This window comes from Ipomoea nil, unplaced genomic scaffold, assembly GCF_001879475.1.
Source record: "Ipomoea nil cultivar Tokyo-kokei standard unplaced genomic scaffold, Asagao_1.1 scaffold1576, whole genome shotgun sequence".
In the NCBI taxonomy this organism is placed as follows: domain Eukaryota; kingdom Viridiplantae; phylum Streptophyta; class Magnoliopsida; order Solanales; family Convolvulaceae; genus Ipomoea; species Ipomoea nil.
This window is the reverse complement of record NW_017618004.1, coordinates 5172535-5196798: the sequence shown is the minus strand read 5'-3', so window position 1 is coordinate 5196798 and position 24264 is coordinate 5172535. Positions and strand designations below refer to the sequence as shown.

Here is a 24264-nt window from a genome sequence, read left to right as displayed (position 1 = left end):
GCACTTACCTTTTAATTTTATCATTACCATAATCGCAGCAGTTGCCTATCTGGGCAACACTTACCTGGCCTACTACTTACTAAATATCGTTAGCAGCCACCTACTACTTAATTACTATAGCAATTATGGAAAATTATTCAGTAGATCCGTATTAAAAAATACATAATTTATATGTTGAATATTCACAATTTACATACTAAATTTCACAATTTACATATGGATGTTCACAATTTTATATCCTAAATGTTCACAATTTACATATTAAATGTTCACAATTTGAATTGTGAACATTCAATATGTAAATTATGAACATTTAATATATAAATTGTGTATTTTAACTTGGGTCCAACTTGCAAGGTGAACCCGGATTCATGACATAAATATTTACAAATTACGAAGTATATCGTAGACTTTGGTCTACATTGCAATGTAGACCAAAGATAAGTACAGTATTCATATATTTAATATACGACTTAATGTTCATTTATAGGTATAGCCTTTAAAAAAAAAACTTAATATATTAAAAATGAATCTTATACCAATAGTCTATGGTATACGATTGATATACTATTCTAAGGAATCTATATGTGTATTACCTTTATTATAAGGAAAGAGGAGTTAGCTAGGCCCATAATATAAGTTGAACAAATAGTATAATAGTTCAAATAAGTTCTCTAATTAAAAAATGTTCCAGGAAAAAATTACAATTAAATCCTAATTTAACTTGGCAAATATGTTGCAATTGTACGTATACTTTGTAAAATCCTAATTCAAAGACAATCGGTGATTGTTTATAAAAACTTTTTTTTTAAAAAAAAATAATTAATTAATTGTACAATACGATCAGTTTTCAAAAAAAAAAAAGTTGTACAATAAGATCCTATAAAATTGTCACGTATTTATACAGTTGGATCCACATATGCATAAAAGTATCATGCAGTATTTGTCAAATCAATGATACGCTACTAAATATGTTAAAGGGAAAATGACACTTTTTCCCCCTAAGTTATATACTTATAGTACTTTTTTCTCCTCAATTATTTATGTAAGCACATTAGTCCCCTCAATTATTTTTAAAGTGGTGGGTTTTCCCCCGGATATATTAAATTGACATTTCTACCCTTAAAGTAAACATTTTATTTATTTTACTTCTCCAACAAATTATTGTGTATATGTAGTGATAACCACGGTTTGGTTCGAACTGAACCGGACACTATAGTAATTGAATTAAAAGTTTTCGGTTATGATTCAGATCTAAAACCCAATATTTAGATTTCTATTTATTAAACTTATGAATCAAAAAAATTGGACCCTGAACCGTGAACCGGTGGTTCCGGATCCGGTTCGCAATTTTGAACCGTCTTTATTTTAAAATTTTATTTTTTATTTTAAAATAGTCTAAATTCAACAAAAAATGTATTTTGTTTTTTTTCAGTTCGGAACATGAACCGGTCATTTCGGTTCGCGATTTTAATAAACTCTAAATATCGCGTTTGATTCTAAATTGTAATTGGAATATTTTGGTTTGGTTGCTATAGTATCTCTTTGGTTTGAAACAAATTATAGTAATAATTTGTTAGAGAAGAAAAATAAATGAAATATTTATTTTAAGGGTAAATATGTCCATTTAACATTTCAGGGGGAAAAAGAGCCACTTAAATAATTAAGGGGGAAAAAGTGCTATAAGTATATAACTTAGGGGGAAAAAGTACAATTTTCCCTATGTTAAATTAAGACTTAATTATACTTTTCTTTATTACTAATTTAAGGGATCTTGATGTAATTTTTAGTTAGGGTTCAATTTAATTATTTATTCACCTTATGAGGCTTATTTGGTAATTTTTTTCTAATTAAAATTATCTCATATTATTTATATTAATTTTAATGTGAAGTTTTAAAATAATTTTATATTTCCAACTTAAAAATTCAAACATACTTTATAATATTTCAATAAAAATACAAATTAAATTTTTACTAAACAAAGCACAAATTTAAATTTTATTGAGAAATATTCTGTAGGGTTTCTGTCATAGTGTCTTCCCCGAATTTTAACAAATGTGTTTTACTAAACTCTATTTTTTTTTTTTTTTTTTTTTTTTTTTTTTTTACCAAGACTATGTGGTCTAATGGTACCCGGGTTGGACTTCCATTTGGAAGGTTACGAGTTCGAGCCTCAGTGGAGGCGTTATTGGTTCTTTGTGTTTCAGTAGGTTGAGAAAGTATATGAACAGATACTACAATGTAATAGGGCCAGTAACATTCAAAAAAAAAAAAAAACTCTATTTTTTTTTTTTTTTTGCATTCAAAAAAAAAAAAACTCTATTTTTTTTTTGTTCGCACGAAGGTTGCACTCTGGTTGTGAGTTCGAGTCTAATTTTGACATTTTTTTCCAATTAAAAATCATTTATGAATTGCTTAACGGGCGGGAACCGGAAAATGGTTGTGTCCGTTATCATACTTGTTCAGCGTGTACACTACCCTGGCCACTATAAATACCCTTCCCCAGGGCCCTAGCTCTCTACTATCCATTTCATTTGCTCCGATCCATTTACGCTTTTGTTGAGTTCATTTCTGCAGGTTTAATTTGGGAATGGCGGCTGCGGAGCAACAACACGAAGAAGCTTTGGCGATGGTGATGCCACCATGGCTTCTGATTTCACCCCACCGACCAAGAGTTGGTGATCTACTTCCTCCGCCGTATGGTGTTTCAGCAGCCCTTCCGTTTCGAGCCTATAACGGAAGTCGATATCTACAGCTTCGAACCGTGGGAGCTTCACGGTTAGTCCTCCAGCCTCCTGGTCGTTTAATTTCTCTTCCATCCATCTTCTCATCTTTCAATTTTATTTCTCCTCTATCAATATATATCTATATATTGATCAATGCAAAAATGACATATCATCATATCAAGGTTCCGATCCATAGCATCTTTAATTTTTTGATCGATCATGCTTTAATTTGTTGATAAAACCATTTCACTTATATGTTGTATATTAACTTTAATTTGAAGGTCTGTTAGTTTCATTACATTTTCAATTTTTTTTTTAAATTTATATTCATGAATCACATACTTTTTTTTTTTTAACTAAAAATGAAATTATTATTTGGAATTTCTTATTTATTATATAAAGATATCAAAATTAAATTTTAGATTACTATAATATTAAACAAGGGAAAATATCTGGTCCACTAGTATAGGACGATCAAAGATAAACAATGGAGAAAAACGTGAGATGTATTTGGTGGGGCCGGTGTGGGTGATGATCTGACCAGTATGTGATTGTAAGAATCTAATTTACACAGTAATAATAATAAATAAATAGTGATAAACGTATCAAAGTGGGTCAAAGATAAGTGTATCAGCTAGACCTTTACAATAAAAAATAAAATAAAATTAAGTTATGCTACTTGCATGGTACCATTATAAGTAATCTAGCTAGTTTATTGTAAATGATATTAATATTTGCGCACGTGCGTTGCACGGAATGAATTTGTTATAAACAATCTAGCTAGTTTATTGTAAATGATACTAGTATTTGCGTCCGTACGTTGCACGGAAAGAATTTGTAATAAATAATCTAGCTAGTTTATGGTAAATGATACTAGTTTGTTGTAACTTGTAAATGATATCATTATTATCTAATTGGTTGCATGCAATTGAATATTCACATATATGGCAGGTTTTTGTGCAGTAAATAGTAGAGAGACAGAGTGGCATTTTTTCACCCGTACTGAGAAGAAATATACAAATGGGAATAAGATAAACAGGGCAAGAGACAAAGGGTTTTGGACGGCAACTGAGAGAGATAGAGCGGTGCGCCATAACTCAGAGATTGTGGGCATGAAGAAGACGCTGGTTTATCATGAAGCGCGAGCCCCAGCTGGGAGGAGAACCGATTGGGTAATGCATGAATACAGGCTTTCAACACAAGAGTTGGCCAAAGCTAGCCTACAACAGGTACCTATTCCATTTCTAGCTAGCTTCTATTTCAATTCCTGCTGCATATATACATGCATGCATGGTTTAATTTGGGATTGGAGGTTAACGAAATTCATGCAATCGACCAAACGATAAAAGTTTCTAACGAAAGTGTGCAAAGTATATCTAAGACGAGATCTTGACGAGATCTTAATTTCGCTGTGCATCGCTCCGAAAGGAGCATCTTTGAAAAATCGATTAGAGTCTATTCACCCCCCTCTAGACTCTTTTTCGACCCTACCGGGACCAACACTAAGTATGAAAAATAGCTATATGATGTAACTACTACCCTCGAGCGCAAGCATGTGATTAAATTGTGAAAATTATACTATTGTAACAGTTTACAAAATTAAATCAATTAAACACATGCAAGTAATAGAAAATCACCCATTCTCGTATGCAATTAACAATCAAGAATCACATGCAACTTGATCAGAGTTCTATATATATATACAACTTGAACAAGACAAATTGGTGATAAATGGAAGGAGTCTTTTGAACCAAAGTGTGTTTATATACCGATAGGAAAACAATCTTTATCTTATCTATACTATTAATAAAAGTAAAATCCTACCATTCAACTTTTCCGCACAAACTAATATGAATATTAATTAATTGGTAAAAAAATTAATAAAGCTTAATTGGTAACAAAATTTTATAGAGAAACAAACAAATATCTAATTAATTGTTACCACAAATTAAAGTCAATATGTACTTAAAAATGGAAAATGGTTATCAAATTATGAGAATAATTAAACCATTATTATTGTGAAAATAAATTTTGCGTAATAAATTGGAAAATTTCTTTGAAATTCGGCGTAATTTTATACGAAAATAATAATTTATTAATTATTAGTTACACCAATATATACTATTAATATAAGTAAAATCATCCTCTTCAACTTTCTCATCCAAACTAATATGAATACTAATTAATTGGTAAAAAATTAATGAACCTTAATTGGTAAAAATTTTTATATGCAAATTAGTATAATTTGCACAATTTAATCACATGCTTGCGCTCGAGGGTAGTAGTTACAAAAATAAAAAATGGTTACCAAATTTTGAGAAGAGTAAATATCACTTTTGGTCCCTTGACTATCATAGGTGAATCACTTTTGGTCCTTGACTATTGCTTTTTTCAAATTAAGTGCATGACTTTCTAATTAGTTGTTAATTAGTTGTTCATAACAACACAAACCAAGGATTGGGGAGCAAATTTTTGGAGAATGTGCATTGAGCATTGTGTTCCATGAAAACATTTTTTATTCCTTGATTCAATCTCTTCTAAGTTGATTTCTTTCGTGCATTCTTCAATTGGTAAACCTTGAATTTGCTACAATATAATGAGAAGATTTGTCTAACCCTAACTTAGACATTTTTGTTGACTCTAGTCATGATTAAATATTAAGCCATATACCGGAAGACCTCAACGCATGCATAAATCAAAGGTCTAGCGTTGGTTAGTTCTGCTGATGAGCCAACTTGATTGATCTTTACAAAATAGAGTCCGCTTGGATTTTTCGAATGGGTTCTTCTATTGAAAAGTTCTGCCAAACGATTTATCAAGTTATACTAGCTAAAATCATGTATTTTGATGTTTATTATAGGATCTATGAGATAACTTCTATTGAAGTATAGATCTACCGCATTAAGATATTCTACTTATGGGGTGGCCTCAATCAAGATTTACTGGAGAGAATTTTAAGCAAAGATCTTAAGCCTTATTTTGACCTTTATAAATTATCCTAACAATAAAGCAAGAGTTAGAACAAAATTTTAGGAGATATAGTTTCTATAGTTACACATTGAGTTAATTACCAAAATGGTCCCTTAACTATAGAGAAATTATCAATTTGGTCCTTGACTATTTTTTTAACCAATTAAGTCCCTCAACTTTAAAAATCTTAACCAATTTGGTCCTCCGTTTGTTTGACCGTTAGTCAACCGTTAACTTGGGACCAAATTGGTAATTTCGCTATAGTCAAGTGACCATTTTGGTAATTAACTTTAGGGGTGGGCAATTCGGTTTAGTTTTCTCGAACCGAACCGAACTAGTTTGGTTCGGTAATATACCGAACGGTTCAATAAAAAATCGATCCGAATTGTTCGGTAAAAAATTGAACTGAACGAATACCGTTTGATTTTTTAATAATAATAATAATAATAATAATAATAATAATAAATAAATAAATAAATCAATCAATCAATCAATCAATAAAAAGTAAATCCAAGTCCCTTACTGCTTGCTCTACCGTTCAGCTCATATTCTCACGGGTATCTCTCGTAAATGTTTTATTTGATTTCTTTATGGTTTGTTATCAAAAGTTTTATATTATGTGTTATGGTGTTTACGTAGTCCATATCCAACGTCTAATATCTAACAAAATAGCAATTCAAAGTTCAAATGGTATTCGGTTCGGTTCGGTTTTTACCGAACAATTCAGTTCAGTTCGCGTTTTTATCGAACCGTTCGGTATACAAGAATCTATTACCGTTCGGTTGTTCGGTATATTACCGAATCTAACTAGTTTGGTACGGTTCGGTTCGAGAAAACTGAACCAAAATGCCCACCCTTAAAGTTAATTACCAAAATGGTCCCTTGACTATAGCGAATTACCAATTTGGTCCCAAGTTAACGGTTGACTAACGGTCAAACAAACGGAGAACCAAATTGATTAAAATTTTTAAAGTTGAAGGACTTAATTGGTCAAAAAAAATACTTAAGGACCAAATTGGTAATTTCGCTATAGTCAAGGGACCATTTCGGTAATTAACTCGTTACACATTATTAGCATCATCAAAATTTATAAATGTATCCAAATATCACTCTGAAATTACACAAGTACAAATACAATCCAAAAATATTAACAATATGCTTTTTTTTTTTTAAGAGTTAATTCCATTTTTAGTCCTAGATTTATAGGTAACAGTCTACTTTTAGTCCTTTTTTATCAAAACATCCCCTTTTGGTCCTAGTATTATTGTGACATGATCGATTTTGGTCCTTTATCAACAAAATCGTTGAAATTTTGTTAAATAGAAAGATATTTTGATCTTTTTAATACAAAGTGCGTTGACCCGTTATATTTTTTATGTTTATCTTTTTTTGAAAAAAATCATAATGTAAAATTTGAATACAAATACGTGCATTGTATTTAGAATTTATATTAGCACTTACCTTTTAATTTTATGATTACCATAATCGCAGATTCGCAGCAGTTGCCTATCTGGGCAACACTTACCTGGCCTACTAATTACTAAATTAATATTGTTGGCAGGCACCTACTTTTTTTTTGGTGGATTAAGAGGAGCATAGCGCCCCAGAAAGAGAGAAGATAATATAAAGGAAGCACAGAATTAAGTAATCCGTCTAGTTGCCATTGACGCGGCGTCGCGAGCCAATTCAAGAAGGTAGCCATCTCTCCCGGTGGGGGATTCAGCCTTGGGGTAAGGATCGTCGTCCCCTAATTAGCTTGTTGCCCAGGGTAGGCACCTACTACTTAATTACTATATATCCTGTTGAATTGCTTAACGGGCGGGAAACCGAAAAATGGTTGTGTCCGTTACCATACTTGTTTAGTGTGTACACTACCTTGGCCACTATATATAAATACCCTTCCCCAATGCCCTAGCTCTCTACTATCCATTTCATTTGCTCCAATCCCTTTACGCTTTTGTTGAGTTCATTTCTGCAGGTTTTTAATTTGGGAATGGCGGCGGCGGAGCAACAACACGAAGAAGCTTTGGCGATGGTGATGCCGCCTAAGCCTCGGCTGGCTCATGGCTTCCGATTTCACCCCACCGACCAGGAGTTGGTGCTCTACTTCCTCCGCCGTAAGGTGTTTCAGCAGCCCTTCCGTTTCGAACCTATAACGGAAGTCGATATCTACAGCTTTGAACCGTGGAAACTTCACGGTTAGTCCTCATTTAATTTCTCTTCCGTCCATCTTCTCATCTTTTAATTTTATTTCTCCTCTCTCTCTCTCTCTCTCACTATATATATATATATATATATATATATATATATATATATATATATATATATATCGATCGATGCAAAAACGGCATATCATCGTATCAAAGGTTCCGATCCATAACATCTTTAATTTTTTGATCGATCATGTTTTTTCTTTTTTAAAACCATTTCACCTGTATATTAACTTTAATTTAAAGGTATGTTAGTTTAATTACATTTTCCATTTTTCATGAATCACATATATACTTTTTTTAATTAAAAATGAAATTATTATTTGGAATTTCATTATTTTTTATAAAAAGATATCAAAATTACATTTTAGATTATTATAATATTAAATAATCGAGAATACTTGGTCCGTTAGTATAGGACGATCAAAGATCAACAATGGAGAAAAACATGAGATGTATGTGGTGGGGCCATCCACCGCGTGGGTGATGATCTGACAGTATGTAATTACATGAATCTAATTACTCAGTAATTAATAAATAGTGATAAGGCCGCCGGTGTCAAGCTGTTAGTGATAAGGGCGCAGGTGTCAAGCTGTTAGTGATAAGGCCGCGGGTGTCAAGGTGGGTCCGCGTGCCAGCTAGACTAAAAAAAAAAAACAATAAACAATAATAAAAAAAATTTTTTTTAAAAAAAAGTAAATTATGCTACTTGCATGGTACCATTATAAATCTAGCTAGTTTATTATTGTAAATGATATGATTATTATCTAATCAAGTTATCCTTGGTTGCATGCAAATCAATTAATATGCATATATATATACATATATGGCAGGTTTTTGTGCAGTAAATAGTAGGGAGGTAGAGTGGCATTTTTTCACCCGTACTGAGAAGAAATATACAAATGGAAATAAGATAAACAGGGCAACAGACAAAGGGTTTTGGAAGGCGACAGGGAGAGATAGAGCGGTGCGTCATAACTCAGAGATCGTGGGGATGAAGAAGACGCTGGTTTATCATGAAGGGCGAGCCCCAGCTGGGAGGAGAACCGATTGGGTAATGCATGAATACAGGCTTACAACAGAAGAGTTGGGCAGAGCTGCCCTACAACAGGTACCTATTCCATTTCTAGCTAGCTTCTATTTCAATTCCTGCTGCATATATGCATGGTTTAATTTTGGATTGGAGTTTAACGAAATTCATGCAATTCCCTTTTGTTTTTAAATAGAAGGATGCATATTTTCTGTGTAAAATATACCTGAAGAGTAGGGGCGCAGCCTTCAATGGAGAAGATTGGGAGAACGATGCAGTAGACAGTTTGGTTCCGTTTGAAGATGCGGCCGCATATGCTGAGGATGAAGAAGATTCAGAGCTCAACCTTACCAATGTGTTCAACTTCCAGGTTTTCATCTTACTATATGTGGCAGCCCGGCATTATATTCTAATCTTGTTTTTCATATATTATTAATTGCATATGGTTGCAGGGCGGTGCATCGTCGTCCCAGGCGGTTCAATTGCCAGAAAAGCCGCAAGGTTTTAGGAGCTTATTGAGGATCAGGGAAAGAGAAGAGGATGATGATGATTATGATGAAGATGAAGCAGTGTATTTAGACAAAGGCAAAAAACCCAAGCTGATGATGCTTGATCTTTTCCCGGGAGTCAAAGGTGGTTCGGACTCCTCCTCATCCGCAACAATCTCTGATCCTCAACCAACTAAGAAGGTGGCGGCGGCGGGGGCGGCGGCGGAGACGGAGTTCTCCTCTGGGCTATTAAACTTCTCCTTGGCCGCTATTCAACCCAATAAGGTGCAGGAAAATCATGGTAGCAGCGCTTTCAACTCCTCCAGCCTTGAGGACTCACTTCCTCCGGGTTATTTGAAGTTTATAACTGAGTTGGAGGAAGAGAGGGACACCCTCAAGCATGCATTGATGAATTCAGAAGCCACAGTCAGTTGCCTTCAAGCTGACAATGACAGGTTGGCTGAGGAAATTAGCCGCCTGAGAAGTCTTCTTCCCGGCGGCCAAGGATTAGCGGCGGCGTGTAACATCCAATCTGATATATCTTCAAGCTAAGTCTGTGGAGAATTTTAATCAATATCTAAATTAAAGGTAGAGATTTTTAATATTTAGATTTCTAAGAATGAAAAATTGTTATATGATGTAACTACTACTCTGGAGCGCAAGTATGTGATTAAATTGTGCAAATTATACTATTGTAGCAGTTTACAAAATTAAATCAATTAAACACATGCAAGTAATAGAAAATCACACATTCTCGTGTGCAATTAACAATCAAGAATCACATACAACTTGATCAGGGTTATATATATATATATATATATATATATATATATATATATATATATATATATATATATATATATGCGGGGGCGGGGATACCTGTCCTCGCCCCCGCCCCCGTACCCGCGTGGGTGTAAAATTTTTCCCTCATACGTGCACCCATTACCCAAATTATGCGGGTATTTTATTACCCATTAGGACAGGGATGCGGGTAACCCGTTGGGTGCGCGTAGAATTGTTATCCCTAGACTCTAGTCATGATTAGATATTAAGCCATATACCGGAAGACCTCAACACATGCATAAATCAAAGGTCTGACGTTGGTTAGTTCTATTGATGAGCCAAATTGATTGATCTTTACAAAATAGAGTCTGCTTGAATTTTTTAAAAGGGTTCTTCTATTGAAAAGTTCTGTCCAACGATTTATCAAGTTATACTAAAATCATGTATTTTGATGTTTATTATAAGATCTATGAGATAACTTCTATGAAATATAAATTTACTGCATCAAGATATTCTACTTATGAGGTCCCTCAATCAATATTTACTGGAGAGAATTTTGAGCAAAGATCCTAAGCCTTATTTTGACCTTTACAAATTATCCTAACAATAAAGCAAGAATTAGAACAAAATTTAAGGAGTTATAAAGTTTCTATAGTTACACATTATTAGCACGCATCATCAAAATTTATAAATGTATCCAAATATCACTCTGAAATTACACATGTTCAAATACAATTCAAAAATATTAACAATAATATAATTTTTTTTTAATTCAAATGTAAAATTTGAATATTCACGTGCATTATATTTAGAATTTATATTAGCACTTACCTTTTAATTTTATCATTACCATAATCGCAGCAATTGCCTATCTGGGCAACACTTACCTAATACTTACTAAATATTGTTAGCAGCCACCTACTACTTAATTACTATAGCAAATTATGGAAAATTATTCGGTGGATCCAGATTCAAAAATACACAATTTATATGTTAAATGTTCACAATTTACATATGAATGTTCACAATTTGAATTGTGAACATTCAATATGTAAATTATGAATATTCAATATGTAAATTATGAACATTCAATATATAAATTGTGTATTTTGACTTTGGTCCAGCTTGCAAGGTGGATCCAATTTCATGGCATAACTGCCTGCAAATTACGAAGTATATCGTAGTCCTTAGTGTACATTGCAATGTAGACCAATGATAAGTACAATATTCATATCTAAAAACATAATAAGTTTCAATCCAGGTTATGTCCCTGGTTTTATGTCCGTTTTTTCTGTTAATTTTTTTTGTACCTTATGCTATAAATGTTGTACTACATAATTTTTTGGACAAAAATATCCTTGCCGTTATAACTTCTGTTATCTTTTTTACATTATTATTACCATGCACATGCATACACAATATCTTTTTCTTCTTACATTCTTCAATGGTAAGTTTGATTTTATTTAATTTTTAATTAAATATTACCATAGTTATATTTAGTAATATATCATTTCTATAATTCTTACTTCATTAATATTAATATGAATTATACAAGTATTAATATGAATTATACATTAATATATATATATATATATATATATATATAGACACACACACACACAATTATTTAAAAAAATATTTTAACATTAAGTATTAATATTGGGCAAATGTTTTTGCGCATCGCGCATATGAAATACTAGTATTTAATATACGACTTAATGTTCATTTATAGGTATAGCCTTCGGTACACAAAAAAATAAATGTTAAAAACTAAACACACAATATATTAAAAATGAATCTTATACCAGTGGTCCATCGCAAATTATGCCATGGAATCGTGTTCACCGAGAATGGTGAACACAAGGCAAAACGACGTCGTTTTTAGGCAAAAAAAAAAAAAAAAAAAAATGAGGATGTGGAGTTAACGGCGCGCGTTTGATCAAATTATGAATTTTCTGTTATGAGATTATGAATTTTATGAAAATTCATAATCTCATAACAGAAAATTCATAATCGCATAACAGAAAATTCATAATCTCACAACTGAAAATTCATAATCTCATAACAGAAAATTCATAATCTTATAACAGAAAATTCATAATCTCATGATTCCAAAGTGAATGTGTAGGCATGGTTCCAAAGCGAATGTGCAGGCATGGATTCATAATTTATGAATGTCCGTGATTTCGGACGGGAATATGTAGGCATGGTTCCAAAGTGAATGTGCAGGCATGAATTCATAATTTATGAATGTCCGAAATTATGAATGTAATGAAAATTCATAATCTCATAACAGAAAATTCATAATCGCATAACAAAGAATTCATAATCTCATAACTGAAAATTCATAATCTCATAACAGAAAATTCATAATCTTATAACAGAAAATTCATAATCTCATGGTTCCAAAGTGAATGTGTAGGCATGGTTCCAAAGTGAATGTGCAGGCATGGATTCATAATTTATGAATGTCCGTGATTTCAGACGGGAATGTGTAGGCATGGTTCCAAAGTGAATGTGCAGGCATGAATTCATAATTTATGAATGTCCGAAATCTTTGTTCACCTCAAATTAAAGTGAAACCGCAAAATGTGAAAATAAAGAAGAAAAGTCACACAATTAAAAAAAAAAAAAAAAAAAGACGAAGAAAGAAGATAATGGTGTACTAACACCGTTGGAACCGTGTTCACCATGAATGGTGAACACGGTTCCATGGCATAACGTCTGGTGGTCCATGGTATACGACTGAGGCAAATTATGCCATGGACCCGTGTCCACATTGAATTATGGACACGGGCCCAAAACGACGTCGTTTTAAAAAAAAAAAAAAAAAAAACGCGTCATTTAGTTAAAAAAAAAAAAAAAAAAAATCGCGCGCGTTTTGCCGTTAACGGCGTTATTTTTTTTTTTTTTTTTTGAATTATGAATGTACAGTTATGCCGTTATGAATATACAGTTATGCAATTATGAAATTATGAACATAGAGCTCAACATTATGAACTTACAATTATGAACATATATAGTGATAAAATTATGACCATGGAGCTTTAAAATTGTGAATATAGAGCTTCGAAGATTATGAATGTACAGTTATGAAGTTATGAATGTACAGTTATAGAGTTATGAATCTACAGTTATGGAGTTATGAATCTACAGTTATGAGATTATGAATCTACAGTATGGAATTATGAATGTACAGTTATTGATCGAATTATGAACAAAGAGCTCTAACATTATGAACTTACAATTATGAACATATAGTGATAAAATTATGAACATAGAGCTCTAAAATTGTGAACATAGAGCTTCGAAAATTATGAATGTACAATTATGGAGTTATGAATGTACAGTTATGGAGTTATGAATGTACAGTTATAGAGTTATGAACGTACAGTTATGGAGTTATGAATGTATAGTTATTAACATATAGTAATAAATTATGAACATATACTCTTACAATGAAGCAGTCTGAAGAAAAAAAAAAAAAAAGGAGATAACAGTGTCTAACGGCACTGTTATCCATGTCCAGCAAGCATGCTGGACACGGGTCCAACGCATAACGATTGTACGACTGACGTACTTACTATTCTAACGAACCCATATGTGTATTACCTTTATTATAAGTTAAAAGGAGTTAGCTAGGCCCATAATATAAGTTGAACAAATAGTATAATAATTCTAATAAGTTCTCTAATCAAAAAATGTTCCAGGAAAAATTTATAATTAAATCCTAATTTAACTTGGCAAATATGTTGCAATTGTACGTATACCTTTGTAAATTCCTAATTCAAAGACAATCGGTGATTGTTGAAAAAAACTTTTTTTAAAAAAATTAAATAATTAATTGTACAATAAGATCAGTTTTCAAAAAATAAAAAATAAAAAAGTTGTACAATAAGATCCTATAAAAATCTCACGTATTTATACAGTTGGATCCACATAAGCATAAAAGTATCACGCATTATTTGTCAAATCAAATGATACGCTACTAAATATGTTAAATTAAGACATAATTATACTTTTTTTTTTACTAATTTAAGAGATCTTGATGTAATTTTTAGTTAAGGGTTCAAATTCATTATTTATTCACCTTATGAGGCTTATTTGATTTTTTTTTCTAATTAAAATTATCTCATATTGTTTATATTAATTTTTTTTGTGAAGTTTTAAAATAATTTTATATTTCCAACTTAAAAATTCAAGCATACTTTATAATATTTCAACAAAAATACAATTTAATTTTTTGCTAAACAAGGCACAAATTTGAATTTTATAGAGAAATATTCTGTAAGATTTCTGTCGTAGTATCTTCCAAGAATTTTAACAAATGCTTTTTACTATACTCAATTTTTTTTTTGTTCGCACGAAGGTTGCACTAACGGGCGGGAAATCGGAAAATGGTTGTGTCCGTTACCATACTTGTTCAGTGTGTACACTACCCTGGCCACTATATATAAATACCCTTCCCCATGGCCCTAGCTCTCTACTATCCATTTCATTTGCTCTGATACCTTTACACTTTTGTTGAGTTCATTTCTTGTTTGATTTGGGAATGGCGGCGGCGGAGCAACAACACGAAGAAGCTTTGGCGATGGTGATGCCGCCTAAGCCTCGACTGGCTCATGGCTTTAGATTCCACCCCGCCGACCAGGAGTTGGTGCTCTACTTCCTTCGCCGTAAGGTGTTTCAGCAGCCCTTCCGTCCTATAACGGAAATCGATATCTATAGCTTCGAACCGTGGGAGCTTCACGGTTAGTCCCCCGGCCTCCTCGTCGTTTAATTTCTCTTCCATCCAACTTCTCATCTTTTAATTTTATTTCTCCTCTATCTATATATATATCTATATATCGATCTATGCAAAAATGGCATATGATCATATCAAGGTTCCGATCCATAGCATCATTAATTTTTTGATCGATCATGCTTTAATTTGTTGATAGAACCATTTCACTTATATGTTGTATATTAACTTTAATTTGAAGGTCTGTTAGTTTCATTACATTTTCAATTTTTTTAAAAAAAAATTATATTCATGAATCACATACTTTTAAAAAAAAAATTAAAAATGAAATTATTATTTGGAATTTCATTATTTTTTATATAAAGATATCAAAATTAAATTTTAGATTACTATAATATTAAACAAGGGAAATATCTGGTCCACTAGTTTAGGACGATCAAAGATCAACAATGGAGAAAAACTTGAGATGTATTTGGTGGGGCCATCCACCGTGTGGGTGATGATCTGATGTATTTGGTGGGGCCGGTGTGGGTGATGATCTGACCAGTATGTGATTGTAAGAATCTAATTTACGCACTAATAATAAATAAATAGTGATAAACGTATCAAGGTGGGTCAAAGATAAGCGTGTCAGCTAGACCTTTAAAATAAAAAATAAAATAAAATAAAATTAAGTTATGCTACTTGCATGATACCATTATAAATAATCTAGCTAGTTTATTGTAAATGATAGTAGTATTTGCGCACGTGCGTTGCACGGAATGAATTTGTTATAAATAATCTAGCTAGTTCATTGTAAATGATACTAGTTTGTTGTAAATGATATGATTATTATCTAATTGGTTGCATGCAATTGAATATGCACATATATGGCAGGTTTTTGTGCAGTAAATAGTAGGGAGGCAGAGTGGCATTTTTTCACCCGTACTGAGAAGAAATATACAAATGGGAATAATATAAGATAAACAGGGCAACAGACAAAGGGTTTTGGACGGCAACTGGGAGGGATAGAGCGGTGCGCCATAACTCAGAGATTGTGGGCATGAAGAAGACGCTGGTTTATCATGAAGGGCGAGCCCCAGCTGGGAGGAGAACTGGTTGGCAAATGCATGAATACAGGCTTTCAATAGAAGAGTTGGCCAAAGCTGCCCTACAACAGGTACCTAGCTATTATATATTCCATTTCTAGCTTCTATTTCCTGTTGCAAGCATGAAAAATTGCTATATGATGTAACTACTACCCTCGAGCGCAAGCATGTGATTAAATTGTGAAAATTGTACTATTGCAACAATTTACAAAATTAAACCAATTAAACACATGCAAGTAATAGAAAATCATCCATTCTCGTATGCAATTAACAATCAAGAATCACATACAACTTGATCAGAGTTCTATATATATATATACAACTTGAACAAGACAAATTGGCGATAAATGGAAGGAGTCTTTTGAACCAAAGTGTGTTTATACACCGATAGGAAAACAATCTTTATCCTATCTATACTATTAATAAAACTAAAATCCTACTATTCAACTTTTCCAGACAAATTAATATGAATATTAATTAATTGGTAAAAAAAATTAATAAAGCTTAATTGTTAACAAAATTTTATATAGAAATTAACAAATATCTAATTAATTGTTACTACAAATTAAAGTCAATATGTACTTAAAAATGGAAAATGGTTATCAAATTATGAGAATAATTAAACCATTATTATTGTGAAAATAAATTGTGCGTAATAAATTGAAAAATTTCTTTGAAATTCGGCGTAATTTTATAAGAAAATAATAATTTATTAATTATTATTTACACCAATATATACTATTAATATAAATAAAATCATCCTCTTCAACTTTCACATCCAAACTAATATGAATACTAATTAATTGGTAAAAAATTAATGAACCTTAATTGGTTAAAAATTTTATATGGAAATTAGTATAACAAGTTTATCCCCAAAACTTAGGGGCATATATATATAAATTGCATATTTACCATACATGCATATTTTGTGTTTATATAGTATAATTTTTGGTATCAAACATTTGAATGATAATAAACAGGGGAAAATGTCAACATACAAATGATAATTCTTTTATTACTATACTAATTTTAATGGTAATTCATTAATTACTATATTTCACGATGAGTCAGCCTGTTCATGCCCATCATTTTTCAAGAAACATAGAAATGAAATAGTCATTTATTAAAATTGTTTATGATTTCGTTTTTAATTTTTGTCTAAAGTTAAAGATATATATTTTCGGCGATTATAACATTTTTTGTATTAACTGAAAATTTGAAAGTTTTACCTTTTTCGAGATCTCTTACCATTTTATAATTTCAATATTGTGCTATTTTGAACTCATCCATGGTGTATAAATACACTCTATATGTCCATACAAAATCCATTGAGGAGACATTTGTACTCAAGAGTAAACTTCTCCTTAAACTAAATTCGGGTGTCAAGAAAATCTTCGTTTTCATTCATAATGATATTCCTATTTCTGAGTCTCTCATCACCGTTCGGTACATCAATGATGTCTGGATTTCTAGGTCTTCCATTGTTCCCTTTGATCCTTATGATTGTGCCATTTCCAGTATTTTTTTTATTTGGGTTCAGTACAACGTGGATTTTTTTGGGAGGTTTCTCTAATTAAATTTTTGGTTAAAAATTTATATTTCCTTTGTATTTTATTTTATTACTTTTTTATTTATTTATACTAATATGTGAATGGAGTAACACAAAATCTGAAATTGTATTTGTTATTTATTTCTTCTTTTTAAATAATCATTATTTTTGTGTTTTACACAAATTTAGAAAAAAATCAAATATAGCGAGATTTTTAATAGGTTAAACAAACACTCTACTCAAGTTGTGATATATATATATATATATATATATATATATATATATATATATATATATATATATATATATATATATATTAATTATAAAAATGCTGTAAAATGAACTCTGCTTGGTAAAGAAAAAAACATAGAAACTTGAATGGCATGTACAAATCTCGAAGTCAACATACTAACTCTAAGTTTCAGAAAATCTTACAAAATTATCAAAATTACCGTCTTTATCATCCTCGATCGCATCTCTACAATCTTCCATCAAAACTAAACCAATAGGGTTCTGTTACAAATGCTCTTCCTCCTCAATTTCCTTTTGTTGAAGCGGAGCCTCCTTATGTATCTTCAAACTCATACCAGATGATATAAACTGCAAAACATATTGAAGTACGTGAGAATATAGTTAGAAAAATGTAGAAATTTTATACAAAAAGAAAGCAGAGAGATGAGTCTGAGATTCTTTGATTGAAGAAGCCATTGTATTTATAGGTAGAAAATACTAATTCAAAAGGAAAGTATAATAATTTATTTATTTAAGGGAAAGTATAATAATTTATTTATTTAAGGTATATAACATTATTATTATTATTATTATTATTATTATTATTATTATTATTATTTAATTATTTATTTATTTATTTATTTTTCATTTGACATTTACTTACCAAATAAGTTTTACTACAAAAGTTTTGGGGGAAAAATTTGTTAGGAGGGTTTTACTTTTATATATATATATATATATATATATATATATATATATATATATATATATATATATATATATATATATATATATATATATATATATATATATATATATATATATATATATATATATATATATATATATATAGATAGATTATTATTATTATTATTATTATTATTATTATTATTATTATTATTATTATTATTATTATTATTAGATTACATAAATGACCCTAAGTTTTGGGGGGAAAACTTGGTTAGGAGGATTTTACTTTTATATATATGTATATATAGATATAGATATAGATTATTAGATTACATAAATGCCCCTAAGTTTTGGGGGGAAACTTGGTTAGGAGGATTTTACTTTTATATATATATAGATATAGATATAGATATAGATTTGCACAATTTAATCACATGCTTGCGCTCGATGGTAGTAGTTACAAAAATAGAAAATGGTTACCAAATTCTGAGAAGAGTAAATATCACTTTTCGTCCCTTGACTATCATAGGTGAATCACTTTTGGTCCTTGACTATTGCTTTTTTCAAATTAAGTGCATGACTTTCTAATTAGTTGTTCATAACAACACAAACCAAGGATTGGGGAGCAAATTTTTGGAGAATGTGCATTGAGCATTGTGTCTAAGAGATCTTTTTTTCATGAAAACATTCTTTATTCCTTGATTCAATCGCTTCTAAGTTGATTTCTTTCGTACATTCTTCAATTGGTAAACCTTGAATTTGCTACAATATAATGACAAGATTTGTCTAACCCTAACTTAGACATTTTTGTTGACTCTAGTCATGATTAAATATTAAGTCATATACCGGAAGACCTCAACGCATGCATAAATCAAAGGTCTGACGTTGGTTAGTTCTGCTGATGAGCCAACTTGATTGATCTTTACAAAATAGAGTCTGCTTGAATTTTTTAAAAGGGTTCTTCTATTTAAAAGTTCTGCCAAACGATTTATCAAGTTATACTAGCTAAAATCATGTATTTTGATGTTTATTATAGGATCTGTGAGATAACTTCTATTGAAATATAAATCTACCGCATTAAGATATTCTACTTATGGGTCCCTCAATCAAGATTCACTTGAGAGAATTTTAATCAAAGATCCTAAGCCTTATTTTGACCTTTACAAATTATCCTAACAATAAAGCAAGAATTAGAACAAAATTTTAGGAGTTATAAAGTTTCTATAGTTACACATTATTAGTATCATCAAAATTTATAAATGTATCCAAATATCACTTTGAAATTACACAAGTACAAATACAATTCAAAAATATTAACAATATGCTTTTTTTTTAAAGAGTTAATTCCGATTTTAGTCCTAGATTTATAGGTGACAGTTCACTTTTAATTTATTTTTATCAAAACATCCTCTTTTGGTCATAGTATTATTGTGACATGATCAATTTTGGTCCTCTATCAACAAAATAGTTGAAATTTTGTTAAATAGAAGGATATTTTGATCTTTTTAATACAAAGTGCGTTGACCCGTTATATTTTTATGTTTATTTGTTTAAAAAAAATCATAATTGAATAGCAAAATGCCCTTATATTTAACGAAATTTCAACAATTTCGTTGATAGATGATCAAAATTGGTCATGTCACAATAATACTATGACCAAAAAGAAATATTCTGCTAAAAAGGACTAAAAGTGATCTGCCACCTATAAATTTAGGACCAAAAATGGAATTAACTCTTTTTTTTTTTAATTCAAATGTAAAATTTGAATATTTACGTGCATTGTATTTAGAATTTATATTAGCACTTACCTTTTAATTTTATGATTACCATAATCGCAGCAGTTGCCTATCTGGGCAACACTTACCTGGCCTACTAATTACTAAATTAATATTGTTAGCAGGCACCTACCTTTTTTTTTGGTGGATTAAGAGGAGCATAGCGCCCCATAAAGAGAGAAGATAAAGGAAGCACAGAATTAAGTAATCCGTCTAGTTGCCACTGACGCGGCGTCGCGAGCCAAGAAGGTAGCCATCTCTCCCGGTTGGGGATTCAGCCTTGAGGTAAGGATCGTCGTCCCCCAATTAGCTTGTTGCTCAGGGCAGTCACCTACTACTTAATTACTATATATCCTGTTGAATTGCTTAACGGGCGGGAAACCGAAAAATGGTTGTGTCCGTTACATACTTGTTCAGTGTGTACACTACCCTGGCCACTATAAATACCCTCTCTACTATCCATTTCATTTGCTCCGATCCCTTTACGCTTTTGTTGAGTTCATTTCTGCAGGTTTAATTTGGGAATGGCGGCGGCGGAGCAACAACACGAAGAAGCTTTGGCGATGGTGATGCCGCCTAAGCCTCGGCTGGCTCATGGCTTTAGATTCCACCCCACCGACCAGGAGTTGGTGCTCTACTTCCTCCGCCGTAAGGTGTTTCAGATGCCCTTCCGTTTCGAGCCTATAACGGAAGTCGATATCTACAGCTTTGAACCGTGGAAACTTCACGGTTAGTCCTCGTCGTCCTCGTTTAATCTCCACGGGGCGGGTATGGGAAGTAATTTCATTATTTTTTATAAAAATATATCAAAATTACATTTTAGATTATTATAATATTAAATAATCGAGAATATCTGGTCCGCTAGTATAGGACGATCAAAGATCAACAATGGAGAAAAACGTGAGATGTATGTGGTGGGGCAATCCACTGCGTGGGTGATGATCTGACAATATGTAATTACATGAATCTAATTACTCAGTAATTAATAAATAGTGATACGGCCGCGGGTGTCAAGCTGTTAGTGATAAGGCCGCGGGTGTCAAGGTGTCCGCGTGCCAGTTAGACCTAAAAAAAAAAAAAACAATAAACAATAAACAATAATAAAAAAATTTTTTTTTTAAAAAAAAAAAAAAAAAAAAAAAAAAGTAAATTATGCTACTTGCATGGTACCATTATAAATCTAGCTAGTTTATTATTGTAAATGATATGATTATTGTCTAATCAAGTTATCCTTGGTTTCATGCAATTCAATTAATATGCATATATATATATATATATATATATATATATATATATATATATATATATATATATATATATATATATATATATATATATATATATATATATATATATATATATATATATATATATATATATATGGCAGGTTTTTGTGCAGTAAATAGTAGGGAGGTAGAGTGGCATTTTTTCACCCGTACTGAGAAGAAATATACAAATGGGAATAAGATAAATAGGGCAACAGACAAAGGGTTTTGGAAGGCGACAGGGAGGGATAGAGCGGTGCGCCATAACTCAGAGATCGTAGGCATGAAGAAAACGCTGGTGTATCATGAAGGGCGAGCCCCAGCTGGGAGGAGAACCGATTGGCTAATGCATGAATACAGGCTTACAACAGAAGAGTTGGCCAAAGCTGCCCTACAACAGGTACTTAGCTATTATATTCCATTTCTAGCTAGCTTCTATATATATATATATATATATATATATATATATATATATATATATATATATATATATATATATATATATATATATATATATATATATATATATATATGCATGCAAGCATGGTTTAATTTGGGATTGGAGTTTAACGAAATTCATGCAATTCCCTTTTGTTTTTAAATAGAAGGATGCATATTTTCTGTGTAAAATATACCTGAAAAGTAGGGGCGCAGCCTTCATGGGAGAAGATTGGGAGAACGATGCAGTAGACAGTTTGGTTCCGTTTGAAGATGCGGCCGCATATGCTGAGGATGAAGAAGATTCAGAGCTCAACCTTACCAATGTGTTCAACTTCCAGGTTTTCAGATATAGATAGATAATCTAGCTAGCTTAGCTTAGCTTCTTTCTTTAATTTATATATATGTGGCAGCCCGGCATTCTAATCTTGTTTTTCATATATTATTGCATATGGTTGCAGGGCGGTGTATCGTCGTCCCAGGCGGTTCAATTGCCAGAAAAGCCGCAAGGTTTTAGGAGCTTATTGAGGATCAGGGAAAGAGAAGAGGATGATGATGATTATGAAGATGAAGACGAAGCAGTGTATTTAGACAAAGGCAAAAAACCCAAGCTGATGATGCTTGATCTTTTCCCGGGAATCAAAGGTGGTTCGGACTCCTCCTCATCCGCAACAATCTCTGATCCTCAACCAACTAAGAAGGCGGCGGCGGCGGCAGTGACGGAGTTCTCCTCTGGGCTATTAAACTTCTCCTTGGCCGCTATTCAACCCAATAAGGTGCAGGAAAACCATGGTAGCAGCGCTTTCAACTCCTCCAGCCTTGAGGACTCACTGCCTCCGGGCTATTTGAAGTTTATAAGTGAGTTGGAGGAAGAGAGGGACACCCTCAAGCATGCATTGATGAATTCAGAAGCCACCTTCAGTTGCCTTCAAGCTGACAATGACAAGTTGGCTGAGGAAATTAGCCGCCTGAGGAGTCTTCTTCCCGGCGGCCAAGGATTAGGGGCGGCGTGTGACATCGAATCTGATCAATCTGCAAGTTAAGTGTGTAGGCATTCTGGGGAGGTGGCGGCCGGGAAAACCAGGCCACCGGGCAAGGAAACTAAATTAGTCACTTTTATTGTTACTTGTTGGAACGTACGGACAATTAGTTTTTGAGTCTTTTAAATTATTGCATGTGTTATTTGAATAGTTTACCATTGTTAATTATTAGCTTAATTAGGAATGGTTGTCATCCCCTTCTATAAAACATTTAATTTGATCCCGTAGTATAGGGGGAGAGCAAATGTGCCCTAATTAAAGCTACCTAGCTATAAACTAACATCTCATCATCTTTTATTTTGAACAAGTTTTTTTTAACTATTATATTCAAAGTGTTTGATAGGATTTGAAGTTTCGAACTTACATACTGCAATTTTTAACTAAGTAATTACTAACTATTTTTTTTAATTGATTGAACAATTGAGCTATGTCTCAGAGCATGTGTAACTACTTTCTTGCAATTATTCATGAGGGTATAGTAGCTTGAATGTCAAGCATTATATTGTTTACATTCTATTTTTTTTAAAATAAAGAAGTTCATTAAAAAAGTTCATTCATTTAATTATAAGCTGAAACGATTACAAATAAGATCGATGGAACGGTATACCATTTCTTATAGTCAAATATAGAAACAACTTCCCTAGCAATGCTACAAAGAACTTGAATCACAGTCTGTTTCAAAAATTTGAAGTTGAATTTGTTAGATCAATTATATTTAACGCTTCTTTAATGTCATTGAAGAATTGATCAAACGTAGTCAAGACTAACTTTAGTTGAAAAGTCTTGCACACCACCTGAGTATATGTTTTTCATTTGTCGTTCATTGACAATATATCCATCGAGCTGAGATGCAGATGCTCTTTTACATTGTCATCTTTGTCACCCAAAATGAAGTTCACATACGTCATGACGAACTTATATGTTTCACACTTATGAAGAAACAAACTCGCCAAAAGAAACGAGAGGAAAACAAACTTGTCACACAAACGAGAGAAAAGAGAAACAGCAGTACACCTCTTGAACTTATTTTACGGATCCATGGGAATCAAACCACTTCTTTATCCAGATCTAGCAGAATCTTTAACCTTTAGATCTTTGGAACTACCGCAACTTACTTGAAGGGTTGGTGGCTGAATTGGTACTGGACTTTATTAGACTATATAGCTTCTTTTTCTTTTTAATTTAGTGATATTTTTTCGAAAATATTTTCTTTTATGCTAAATATATTTAGTTGAAATAG

General features: G+C 31.9%; 3 protein-coding genes across 3 annotated transcripts; all 3 read left to right on the top strand.

Moving 5' to 3' along the window:
- The first annotated feature begins 8732 nt into the window (after nt 1–8732).
- LOC109190359 (NAC domain-containing protein 17-like) lies at nt 8733–9976 on the top strand. Its single transcript, XM_019340823.1, has 3 exons — nt 8733–9017; nt 9133–9306; nt 9389–9976. The coding sequence occupies exons 1-3, from the start codon at nt 8733–8735 to the stop codon at nt 9974–9976; spliced, it is 1047 nt and encodes a 348-aa protein (XP_019196368.1).
- A 4783-nt stretch (nt 9977–14759) lies between these two features.
- LOC109190358 (NAC domain-containing protein 78-like) lies at nt 14760–16220 on the top strand. The gene is made up of 3 exons (XM_019340822.1): nt 14760–14958; nt 15926–16107; nt 16158–16220. Exons 1-3 carry the CDS (start codon nt 14760–14762, stop codon nt 16218–16220), a joined length of 444 nt encoding a protein of 147 aa, XP_019196367.1.
- Nucleotides 16221–20805: 4585 nt separating this feature from the next.
- Nucleotides 20806–23027, top strand: LOC109190357 (NAC domain-containing protein 55-like). Its single transcript, XM_019340821.1, has 4 exons — nt 20806–21010; nt 21765–21946; nt 22152–22325; nt 22446–23027. The coding sequence occupies exons 1-4, from the start codon at nt 20806–20808 to the stop codon at nt 23025–23027; spliced, it is 1143 nt and encodes a 380-aa protein (XP_019196366.1).
- The last annotated feature ends 1237 nt before the right edge of the window (nt 23028–24264 follow it).